General features: G+C 37.7%; 1 protein-coding gene across 12 annotated transcripts in view; it reads left to right on the plus strand.

The window, feature by feature from the left end:
• The window catches only part of EML1 (EMAP like 1), a 133,870-nt gene that overhangs the window by 100,718 nt on the left and 20,071 nt on the right, over positions 1-13,081 (plus strand). For all 12 annotated transcript variants that reach the window (XM_062627890.1, XM_062627888.1, XM_062627889.1 and 9 more), the window contains 7 exons: positions 1,084-1,233; positions 2,706-2,775; positions 4,671-4,781; positions 7,110-7,205; positions 7,733-7,867; positions 9,311-9,410; positions 10,763-10,917. In XM_062627890.1, coding sequence (XP_062483874.1) covers positions 1,084-1,233; positions 2,706-2,775; positions 4,671-4,781; positions 7,110-7,205; positions 7,733-7,867; positions 9,311-9,410; positions 10,763-10,917 — 817 coding nt within the window. The remainder of the gene's footprint in view (positions 1-1,083; positions 1,234-2,705; positions 2,776-4,670; positions 4,782-7,109; positions 7,206-7,732; positions 7,868-9,310; positions 9,411-10,762; positions 10,918-13,081) is intronic.

Raw genomic sequence — 13,081 nt, forward strand, 5'->3', positions numbered from 1 at the left:
CGAACTTGAAGGAACTTTGGCTGAAGTATTTCAATTTGTGAGTCCATAAGCTGTATTTTTGAATGCACATCTTGATGGTTGGTATGCAGCACTGCTTCTGCATTTACTGGGAAAGAAACAGTAAGCTGTTACTTCTAAATTTAAATAAGATAGCTATTGACTTTGCTTCTTGAATAACATTAACATGAGAATTTTAGCTTGACTGAGTTATTATTGACCACAGAGAATAGTGCACAAGTATCTTAATATCATATAATTGGGGTTTCAGTACTTCTCCATATATTTATCACAGCCAGTTTCTCCATACTGACTGAATTAGAATGCAGTCCTGTTTTGACAGAATTCTGCTAATGCTGTTTCTCTCAGTTCCCATAAAAAAGGAAAGCCAAAATAGTTTTAAGTCCCTAATGACTCTTCAGAAGAATAAAACTACATAATTTGGCTGAATTAACATTCAGTCTCAATGAGATTGTATGTGGATTAATTCCAGTTATTTCATTGGATTAACTTTAGATTAGTGTTGATATGACTAACATCCGAATCTGGGCCACTGCCTTTGAAATACTATGAAAATAAATTGGAAGGGGTGATGTAACCCTTTTACGGTTTTGTATCCATCTGGCTGGTAATGCCAGGAATAATGAAATCAATCAACCTGCACAAAGGATAATGCAATCAATCCTAATGTAATGCAGGGAGATGTGCTGAAAGACTTATTAGCATTTCTGTCAAGTCTAAATTTTTGTTTTAATTAGTCAAGCAGTGTAAATAGTAAATACACTTGGGACAAAATTAATATTGCCTTAGTCTGGCATTTAGCAAATTCCAGAGGATAGTGAAGGAATAGTATGTCTACAAATTACTGTCTTGTTTACCATGTATTTTCTATAAGAGAAGTATAGGTTTTCAGTAACTCACTAGGTAAGGAAGAGAGTTGTGAAGGCTGGCAAGTGTTAAAGCTGTGCTCAAGCCAAGAGGTGCAGACTTCAGGAAATAGAGGGCCAGAGAATCTGTTTTGGTTTTCATTATTTTTAACATTCTTCATTGGTAGATAATGTTGTTGCAGCTTGACCAACATGCTAGCTATGGATATAGGGGTCGGGATTGCCGCAGTAATCTCTATCTTCTTCCAACGGGCGAAACTGTATACTTCATTGCATCTGTAGTTGTGTTATACAATGTTGAAGAGCAACTGCAGAGACATTACACTGGTCATAATGATGATGTGAAGTGGTAAGTCACCTAAGAATCTTTCTTTCTTCTTAACAAAACAGTATTCAGGGTAGATCTACTCATTTTCATTACTGTGTTTTTAGGATGATTTAACGTTAACTTCTTCAGACTTTTCTCCTTCCCTTTTTTAAGTGGGATTGGATTAAGTCATCTTCACCTGGGTCTGGGTTCCAGATACAGGTCCTTTAGGCTCAATCTAAACAATGAAACAGTTTTAATCTCATCTGCAGTCTTTGTTGTAGTCTTCAGGCATGTCTACGTCATGGCAGATACCCTGTAAACTAGTCCTGAGGAGCCTGGTTTGTCTGCTGCCATGCAGGCATGCCAGCTTCAGCTTCAAAGTGATTTAGCTGTGTTGAAGCTTAAAAGATGCTAGATACCAGGAAATACCAGTATCATTAAATTGAAATCTAAATAAACATATGGTTTATCTTGGCAGTATCAGTGCTCAAAAAGAGCATCCGGATTATATGATGGGACCTAATGTATGAAGTTAGTTTGACATCCTTCTTCAGATTAAGCATTATGAAACACCTGTTGTCCCTCAAAGCCAGATATAGACCTGATAATCTTGTGAGCATGTTTCATAAAATTGAATTATTTGTATAATCTAGTTGTTTTATAAGGAGATTTTAAAGTTGGACCTGTTCCATCTCATTTCTTTCTTTCAAATTTTCTGACTCCTTAGATTATTTCAAAGCTTTCAGGTTTATTGGAAAGAGGATACCTTTCTGCATTATAAAGCTGAATTTATTATTGCCACAGTTCATTTTGCAGGGTACTTGGCCTCTAGAACTGTATGCAAAGCAGGTGTAGTGAAAAAATAATTGTGAGAATTTACGGCAAAAATAGACTGTACTCCAAGCTTTAATACAAATTTTAGATTGCTTTTTTCTTAGAGACATAAGTTAACATTGATCACAGTTTTAAAATATCAGTTTAATTTTAGAATCAAAATTCCTAATTTCTGTATCGTGTTCTTGCTTACTGAAGGACTTTTTTTGCTGGAAAAGTATTAAGGGAAGTTGATATCTCCCTATAAAATCATTGCGCGTATTTGGTCAATACTGTCTGAAGAGCACTGTTTGAGTGAATACATCAGTTTGGTCTGGAAGATTGTCACTAGACAGCATTGACTGTACTGACCAGATCTCTGGAACCTCTGATTACAGATGACTGAAATTAGATAACTAGCTCAAGCTGTAAACTCCTGGTAAAATAAACTGCTGTCATTTAAATCTTAGTGAGATGAATCCCAACATGAGTGAGACTGGGGCTTCTTTGATACATGTTTTTGGGTTTTAGAGCTGAAATTACTGTCTTGTTTATCAGGAAAGAAGAGTTTTCTGAATAAAAGAGCATGAAAATTATTTTGTGAGTTCTGGATTTATATTTTAAAAATGTTTTTTATGTGACTAAAATAGGGCTATTTATTATAAGCTTATATAAGTTTGGCCTCTCTCCTTTTTTAGCCTGGCTGTCCATCCTGATAGGATCACTATCGCAACAGGTCAAGTTGCAGGGACATCCAAGGATGGAAAAGTGAGTGATTCCTTTGCTGATGTATAGTTGCTTCTATTTCATAAGAATATGTTATTGAGAAGATACATGCTATATTCTTTTCATGTTGTAGTTAAATTGGTCTTAAGTTTTAGAACTGAAAGTAAGGAAAAATTAATTTGAAAGTGCCTATTGCATGCTATCAGTTACCTAGTTCCATTATCAAGATTGTCAGTGGTTATTACTGGTTCCGTTACTTTCACAGACTGAAGGTAAATTTGGAGATGGTCTCCAAAAGAGACATAAAACGGTGAGGCTACAAAAGAGATTTGAGAGGTCAGATGGATATTAGGAAAAGGAAGGGGAGGGGCAGAGATTAAACTGTACAGTATACAACTTCATTTCTTACAACAGCTACCAAAACTAAAACATAAATAAAGATGGCTTTGAGTTATTTGCTGGAAAAAAAAAAAAGAAATTCTTGCCATCATCTAGGCAAGAATATTTTTCTCTCAGCTATTACCTGTATTATTGTAAACCTTAGCTGTAGGCTAGGAATTTATTTGAGCAGAGTAAGATGAAAATTGCTCTGGAGAGCTAAGGCAAGTGAGAAAGAATTGGGTACAAGCAGAGGCAGGAAACACATGAGGAAAGCAGAGTCTGCAGCTGATGTCACAGCCAAGCTATTGTGATTTTTTTTTTCGTAGATGTCAAAGAAGAATTTTAGGATTAAAAACTACTTTAAATGAGGAAAACAAAATCCCAGTTATGCAATATAAGGTTTATGCAAAGATAACTTAGCTGACTAACATAAACTATTTAATTTTATTGTGTGTTGGAGAAGTTACTGGTATGTATTTTTTTAACTTCAGAAATATAATTACCATTTTATGTGTGAAATAAAATCTATAGGTTTGATGTTTACACTTGAAGGGAATGTGATATATAGAAAAGTTTATATAAAAGCCATTTATGTAACTAAGGTATTGGAGTGGCTTTGAGTTCCAGTTTTCATGTATTTATTTATGTTAAGAGCAATTTCATTACTTATGAGCAAGAAAGACTGATAGCTGATGTGTTTTGTTTTGTTTTTTCCTGATATTGTAAGAAACCAAATTCATTTTATTTAAAGGGGTAAGGAAAAAAGGGGAAATAAAACACGGCCCTTGTTTTTCTTGCAAAGGTTGATGGCACTATGTTAAACTCCTATTTTTAAAAGAAAACTTTATCAGCAAGTCCTTCCTGGGGTTCCCTCTAGTGGACTTGAGGAGGATTTCTGTCTCCATGAGGTTGAGCCGGTGTGGGACTCTGTGCTGTACAAGGTCAAGGATAGAGGGGAGGAACGGGCAACCATGTAGCTTTCACAGGGAGTTGGATCTTGGGCCGTTGTGTATAACTTGAATTTTATGTACAAACAGCAGTCTAGTTCTGATTACAGTTGTAAGAAGAGTCTGAAGATACAGTTCTTTTTCACAGCCATTTGTATGACATGGAAATTAATTACATTTTAGAAACTCTTAAGCTTCTTTTTGCATTTCCTCTTTGATGTTGACCAGAGTTATCTTGGTTGCTACAACTTAAACTGATGATCTTGGACCTGCAAGTAAGTCTCAGGGTGCAAGTTCATCAACAATTTTCACTTAATGAAGAATGTCTCTGTTCCTATTAACTTTAGTGAACTGATGTCACTGAGAGCTGACATGTTGTATACGCTGGGTAATCAGTCCAAGATACTGGTCCTAGGCACAGTAATCAGTGAGTCAGTTATAGTGTATCTGTGCTGACATGGGTGAATCTAAAGGATTTATGATCATTTTTGTATCTTAAATTGTGATAATTTTTTTTTGATTAATTACTATTTTTAAAAATCCTGATTTCTTTTTTTTTTTTTTTTCTTCTCCATTGTTTCAGCTGCTTTTTTTCTGTCTGTTTTATAGCAATTGCCTCCACACGTGCGTGTCTGGGATTCCGTAACTCTGAATACACTGCATGTCATTGGAATGGGGTTTTTTGACCGAGCTGTCACTTGCATTGCTTTCTCTAAATCTGTAAGTAAAGTAAATGAATAGTCATATTAAGAATCGTTGCTGAAAAGGTCCTTGAAGCCTTTCAAATTTAGCTTGCTTGATCAACACAAACTCCAAGATATCTTTTCTCTTAATTTCCTCTTTAGAGGAAGAAAGCTTGCTACCCAGTTGTTTCCAACAGTTTATGATGCTATTAAAGTTAGCAGTATCTCAGCAGTCTCAGAGATATGCATTGTGCTTTTCATAATATGCAATTAATTTCGTCAGGACACAGAGTTGCAAAAAGATTTGTGTTCTTGAAATTTCAGTATCCTTACTGCATACTCTATCTGCAGCCTTTAACCCCCTCACTATGCCTAAAAATGACTAATGAAAGACCTTTAGAATGGCCTGTACCACTGATTTTGGATTTAAAAAATGGGAGCTCCCATAAGAGAAGGAAAAGCTTTTGCTTGAAAGCAGTAAAGGCATATGGATAAAGGATTGTAAAGAATTAGATTCCTGGTTTTAGCCTCTTGGCACCATCCTTTGAACTCTGCTCTATCAGGGAGGTAAGAAAAGATGACATAGGCAAAATTGACATCCCGTCTGAAAAGATGAGCCTGTAACCTTACATGTGCAAGTGTAGAAGCGATCCATGTAGAACGGAATCCATAAGCAATGTATGTGATGGTGCCCAATTGTCTTAACAGCATTTTTAGAAAGGAGGCGGCTAAGTGGTGTATTCCCTAGGCAAAATGTACTTCAGTAGAGTTTCCACAATTACTTGCAATCTATTGATGACAATATTATATAGAAAGTAGAAAAGACATGAGTAAATTGGGGGAGTAGGTGAAGAATGCAAAGGTTAAAGCCAACACAGTTCAAGATGACCTTTGAAGGATAAATAAAAAGTAGTAACAAGGAAATACTCTGTAAATATCTCCCTGGAGGAAGAAATAGGTACTTAATGGAGGATTCCTCCTGGTAGATGCCAGAAGAAAGTGTTTAATATATTTTCTTTATGCTGTGATTTCACAGTTAGAGCTCGGCCAGTCTTGAGCATCACTTCCTATCCTGTAGCAGTACTGCTTATCTCATTTTAGACAGCCCTCTCTTCAGGCTACCAAGTCCTGTCTCCGTCCCATCTCTTGAGTTGCCTTGGCACAGTTATTTTTGTAACTGTGTCTGAAATACGTGTTAGTGGCCTGATTGGTCAGGAAAAAAAACAAACAACCTGATATAGAAACAAAATTAAGCAGAGTTTGCTTGGGTCTTCTTTTCTCCCAGTATTGATCTGTTCCTCAAACAGGCTCACTCTATGATAGCCCAGACTTTTGTGGTGCCTTAGCTCAAGAGGCAGCAGCAAGCAGCTGTGCTGTAGGTAGCAGAGTAAGGACTGTTTGCTGCCAAAGGACTGCTTGTGTAACCACAGCCTCAGTCTGTTTCAGCAAGCTCATCTGCACTCAAAGCTAATGCAGCTGATGCCAGGAGGCTATGGAAATCATATTTGAGTGGGTTGGAAAGCAATTAGGCATTACTTGATGGTTTATTCCACTGTAAACATGCAGCTAGGAGTAAACACCAAGAGTAATTGGGAAAAACGGACCAAAAAGTACCTTCCAGATACCTACTGTTTGGAAGAAAGATCTGATGTTTGTACAGCAGTTCCCATCACTAGTGAAACTGATGTCAGTCATTCTCCCTTAGTTCAGGTAGAAATCACAGTTGGAGTTCTTCATCTGGATTTTGGATTCACAGATATGAAAAATGGGTACTAACCGGAAAATGTCTAGGAAATATGGTGCATGAAGAAAAATTAAAGTAATTAGGGCATTAAGATAGGAAAAGACTGATAATAGACAAAACTATAAAAAAAAGATTCTATCAGGAATAAGTTGTTTTCTGATTTTTTTACTATGACCGATTATTCCTATATGAAGAGTAATGTTTTTCCCTGAGTACATTCCAGATCTGAGAAGAAGTAATTGGATTATTATTACAAAGAAAGAAGCTCAATATAATTATCAGAAAAAGCTTTCTTAATAGAATAGAAAATGATGTGTCATTTGCCTTTGTAATTTCTATCGCTGGATGTCTCAAAAGAGATAACCTACGTCATTCCTGACAAAGACTGCAGTTTGCATGAGTTCCTCTTCTAGATCTCTTTTTAGCCCTATTTTTCAATGACCTTATAAATTATTATATTTCATGGAGATCTGTGGGATAACTTACAAGTATAATAATTAAAGTGTAAATAGATATAAATATTTTCACCTACACCAAAGTATTTAATTATTTTAAATGTGTATTTCTATGTTTCTCATGTTGGTTGGGCTATGCATTAATATTTTCCATGTTCTTCCTCAGAATGGAGGAAGTAGCCTATGCTCTGTGGATGACTCAAATGACCATGTGCTTTCTGTGTGGGACTGGCAGAAAGAAGAAAAGCTGGCAGATGTCAAGGTGTTGCAATAAGATATTTAATACTACTTGCTTGTATGTAGATCTGGTTTTCTTGTCTGAAATGTCTATCTTTAACTTCTTGTGCCTTTTAAAAATTTTCATTTTATAAAAGGCAAAGAACATGAAGGAAGGGAATATTTTCTATCTGTTGAGATTATCCCAATAATTTGGGGTTTTGTTTTGAATTTTGCTATTGTTGTCATTTTAGAATTGATTAGAAAAGTCAAGGCAGCAATGATAAGAGCATGCACACAAATTAAATGTCTTAAACTAATTTTTAAATGTGTTAAACTAAACTTTTCATTACCTGACATGGTTTTGAACGATAACTTGTGATTCGAATTTATAAAATCCTAAAATACTCTGACTTCAAAGTATTCTACCAAATTCTGCTGTGTTAATGAATAGTTCAGAATTTGTATTATACTGAGAGTTAATCGGTTTATATAACTAGAGAACCATTTTATAGTGTTTGTTTTTCTTTGAGTTTTAAATTTTGATACAATGTTTTTCTTTTTCCTTCCAAGTGCTCTAATGAGGCTGTATTTGCTGCAGATTTTCACCCTACTGATACAAACATAATAGTTACTTGTGGAAAGTCACACCTTTATTTTTGGACACTAGAAGGGAATTCCCTTATTAAAAAGCAAGGATTATTTGAGGTAAAGTATTTCTTTAATTGTATGTTAATAGTAAGTGCTAATAACAACTGATCATTATTAAACCTGAAATTTTGCAGAAGCTCAGGTTGTGTTCATGGTATGGCACAGAGAACGTTTCCACGGGTAAGACTTCCACAATAAAGTTTTGAAATATAATTAACATTTTGTTCCCTGCATCCTTTTTCCTATACTCTTTATGCCAGGTTGCCCATGTCCGTCCTGTCCTATTCTCCCCTACACAAAATAAAGTTACCTCAGGTTTTCTTTTTTTTTTCTTATTTTTTTTAAATTTTGTCAGAAGAAACACTTGCAAAACCACATAGATTATGTGAATATGAATATTCTGTATGAATATTCTTAGCTTTTCCTCTGTTCTGCTCAGATACATACATGTATGTAATTCAAATACAGGTTGAGCTGCCCACCATTTGGTAAATGTAACTAATTTCAAGGTCTTAATTTGTTTTTTGTTCTTAAATGTATATAAGCTCTATGGCAGTTTCATGCACAAGTGAGGATGTATGCAGTGACTGCAGGTAACTCCAATAGGGCTTAGTTAATTGCTTGTGGAGTTGTGGCTCACAAGAATAGTCAAAGCAACTGTATTGCATTATCAATTAATATACTCTGTGTGAAATCAGGAGGAAATGCTGAGATAACATGTTTAAATTTTGTTACATTTTATTTTAATTTTCATTCCTTTTTAACTCCTAAGCTACTTGGACAGATTTCTGCCCCTGTTATGGCTCTGTTATTCTCAATGGTTGTTGCTAATGGAAAAGTGTGGTGGCCCTAGTTGAGAACAGTTCTTAGTTTGAGGGAGAGAGAGGGTATACACACTGGTAGCCAACGAACATTGTAAGTAATGTCCTTAGAAGCTACTATCTAATGAATTTTCATTCTCGCTCTACATTGCACTGTTTTGTTGCCATCAGTATCTTAAATGCAGGGTGTTGAAGCAATGTTTCCTTTACTGAGCTTTAAGATTCTTTCAGAAGATGATTTCTTAATTCTTATCTACAACCAAACTCTCTAATAATATTCTTCTCCTAGAAACTTTGGAGTTAAAAATTACAGTAATAAAGCTTGTTTGCATCTTTGACCATTTCTATATACTTAAAGCCTTTAGGGTTATGCACAATTTGGGGGATTTGGTTTATCTCAGAGCATTCTTGATCTGATGTTAAAAGTTGGCAAGGCTGTATCACTCGCTCTATCTGGAACTCGTAATTAAAGGGTGCAGGATTGGGCCACCAACCTCAGCTGATGCATTTATGCCCTCTCAAGGACAAGTGTTTAGACTGTAGAAACGTGTTTAACTCCTGTGTAGATATGTAAGTAATAATAGAGCTTTATAAGACTAAGCTAAATTACTCAAGTGTATACTGTTAAAATAAATGGGTCATGTGTTGCTGTGAGTGTATATTTTTCATAACCATGCAGAAACAAGAGAAGCCAAAGTTTGTCCTATGTGTGACCTTTTCTGAAAATGGTGATACTATTACAGGAGACTCAAGCGGAAACATTTTGGTTTGGGGGAAAGGTAAGGCAAGATTTAAGCTATTAGTGAAATTGTAATACAATGCTGTGAATTTTTACATGAGTGCAGCATCATTTTCAGAAGAATAAATTTTACTTATCTAGAGTTCTTTCCCAAGACCAATCCGTCAGATTATGTCTGGATTCTCCTCTATAAGCACCTAAAGAACTGACAAAACACCTACTTGACTGCTGGAGCACAAAGTTGTATAGAACGTGCTCCCTGTGTTCAAACGTTTAATCACAGAGCCATGCTAGCATGTATACCTTTTACTGATTTAAGAAATGCAGGAAGAGTTCTTTTCCTTAAGCAGTGTGATAGCAAGAAGCACTGTTAATATAACTGACGATCTCCAGTCTCCTATACTATCACTCTAGAATTTGCAAACGTTATGCCTATTGACATACACTTTAAAAAAGACATCAAATAGCTGTATTTGTTTTCCTAGAAAGTCAAGCTAAAGTATATGCAGATCTAATTGAATTCCTCAGCTTTATTTCAAAAGAACAGACAGATAGGGTGAACTTCCTAAAAAGCGTTTTCTAGTACAACGACTTTTTTTAGGCAGCAGAAGGCAATGCCTGCTGGAAGGCAAACAGCAGCAACATCCTAAACATGGATAGAAAGAAGTGGGATTTATAAAGGAAAAATTAGTTGTTTCTTCCTAACTTGCATCAGCCCCTTGCTTGTGCTAAACATAGTTAGCCAAGCTTTGATGCAAGGTGCATATTTCAGTAATAAAATCATTAGTAACCATTTCTTTATACCTCATAATAGTAATGCTTCATTAGAGGTGTTTAATCTAATTTAGTTGGTTTTGAAAGTGTTTTGAGTCTAAGAACATACTTGACCAAGCCATGTATGTCAATAAAGAAATACAGGCTCTTTAAGAGAGTGGTTCAGCACTTTCTGCCAGGTATACAAAGACCTCGAGCTTGGGTTTTGGTGCAAGCTTGGCGTTGGAAGGCTGTGGAATATCGTGGGAAGATAACAAGTGACTGGGTTATGGTTTCTTTGTTGATGAGATGCATAGTGCTACTGCAGTAGCAGATGTCAAATGGTTTAGCTTAAACACCCGCAAAAAAAGTTTAACCTGTTTTACTTTGTGTTTGAACTTCACTGAGTGTGTATGCTTTTAATTTTTGAGACTGGGGAAGTGCGCTCTTAAGATGTACTACTTTAGTCTCTTCTGCAGGTCTGCATGTTTTGGTGCAAAACTCCATGCCCGCCATTATTATTTTTTAAATACAGTCCTTCTCAGGTAGTAAAGAAACAAGGTGGGGTGAGGGAGGAAGGAAAAAATGAGCTATTAAGCTGAGTATTTCAGTAGCAATGCCTTTTCTCCTTCTACCCAGGTACCAACAGAATAAGCCATGCAGTTCAAGGGGCACATGAGGGTGGAATATTTGCGCTGTGTATGTTGCGAGATGGCACATTAGTATCAGGAGGTGGAAAAGACCGAAAGCTGATATCTTGGAATGGAAATTACCAAAAACTTCATAAAACTGAGGTAATATCATCTATATTGAAGTTATTCTGCTACTCAAAATGAAATTTTAGTTGTCTTCTGAAGAGAGCTTTTTAAATATTTTTTTTTCTTACGGATATGTGTTCTGTGGGAAAGCAAATCAATGGTAAAGTGCAATATCATTTGAGTCATCAGGTGATTCCTGTGATAGCCTATTTATTAACATAGTATTTCCTTTTTAAGATCTATAGGAATTGGAAAACAAATCTTGTATTCATACTTTTTCATATTATTTCTTTCTTTCTTTGTAATTAATAAGGTGAGGTAATTTTTCACTTCAGGCTATTACAATAGCAAAATGATTTTGTAATTTCATAGAATCATAGAATAGTTAGGGTTGGAAAGGACCCTAAGATCATCTAGTTCCAGCCCTCCTACCATGGGCAGGGACACCTCACACTAAACCATGTCACCCAAGACTCTGTCCAACCTGGCCCTGAACAATACCAGGGATGGAGCATTCATAACTTCCCTGGGCACTGCATTCCACTGCCTCACCACCCTTACAGGGGTGAGTGATGATACTGTTGTGAGTGTCTGCTACAGACCACCAGATCAGGGTGAGGAAGTTGACGAGGCCTTCTACAGGCAGCTGAGAGCGGCCTCACAGTCACAGGCCGTGGTCATCGTGGGGGATTTTAACTTCCCTGATGTTTGCTGGAAGGACCACTCAGCAACCCAGCCACAGTCCAGGAGGTTCCTCCAGTGTGTGGATGATAACTTCCTCCTGCAAATGGTGGATGAACCAACCAGGAGAGGAGCGCTGCTGGATCTCATCCTCACTAACAAGGAGGGTCTGGTTGAAGCAGTAAGGGTTGAGGGCTGCCTTGGTTGCAGTGACCACGAGATAGTGGAATTCAGGATCTTGTGTGGTAGGACCAGTAGAATAGCAAGTAGAATTCCAACCCTGGACTTCAGCAGGGCAAACTTTGGCCTTTTCAAGCAATTGCTAGGGGAAATCCCATGGGCAAGGCTGCTTGAAGGTAAAGGGGCCCAAGATAGTTGGTTGGCATTCAAAGATTGCTTTTTCCGAGCTCAAGATCAGAGCATCCTGACATGTAGGAAGTCAAGGAAGAGGGCCAGGAGACCTGCGTAGATAAATAGGGAATTGCTGGGTATGCTCAAGTGGAAGAGGAGAGTTTACAGGTCATGGAAGGAGGGGCTGGCCACTTGGGAGGAATATAAGGCTTCTGCTAGAGGATGTAGGAAGGCAGCTAGGATGACTAAGGCCTCCTTAGAATTAAACCTGGTGAGAAGGGTCAAGGACAGCAAAAAGAGCTTTTTCAAGTGCATGGCAGATAAAACTAACACCAGAGGCAGTGTAGGCCCACTGATGAACGGGATGGGTGCCCTGGTGACAGAAGATACAGAGATGGCAGAGTTACTGAATGCCTTCTTTGTCTCTGACTACTCTGCTGCAGGCAGTCCTGAAGAGCCCTGTACCCGAGACCTCAGATGAAGTCAGGTCAACAGAGCGGTTTGCCTTAGTCGATGAGGAATGGGTTAGAGACCAGTTGAGCAATCTGGACATCCATAAATCCATGGGTCCAGATGGGATGCACCCGCGGGTGCTGAGGGAACTGGCGGAAGTCATTGCTAGACCACTCTCCATCATCTTTGCCAAGTCTTGGGAAACGGGAGAGGTGCCTGAGGACTGGAGGAAAGCAAATGTCACTCCAGTCTTCAAAAAGGGCAAGAAGGAGGACCCGGGTAACTATAGACCGGTCAGCCTCACCTCCATCCCTGGGAAAGTCGTGGAACACCTTGTCCTTGGTGCCATCTTAAGGCATATCAAGGATAAGAGGGTTATGAGGGGCAGTCAACATGGCTTCACCAAGGGGAATCATGCTTGACCAATCTCTTAGCCTTTTATGAGGAAATAACGGTGGATGGATGATGGCAGAGCGGTGGATGTGGTCTACCTTGACTTCAGCAAAGCGTTTGACACAGTCTCCCACAGCATCCTCACAGCTAAATTGAGGAAGTGTGGTCTGGATGATCAGGTAGTGAGGTGAACTGGCTGAAGGAGAGAAGCCAGAGAGTTGTAGTCTATGGGGCTGAGTCTAGTTGGAGGCCTGTAACTAGTGGAGTGCCTCAAGGGTTAGTACTAGGACCAATATTATTTAATATATTCATCAGTGATTTA

Source organism: Pezoporus occidentalis, unplaced genomic scaffold (genome assembly GCF_034315485.1).
Source record: "Pezoporus occidentalis ecotype Australia unplaced genomic scaffold, CSIRO_AGI_Poc_V1 ctg31, whole genome shotgun sequence".
In the NCBI taxonomy this organism is placed as follows: Eukaryota; Metazoa; Chordata; class Aves; order Psittaciformes; family Psittacidae; genus Pezoporus; species Pezoporus occidentalis.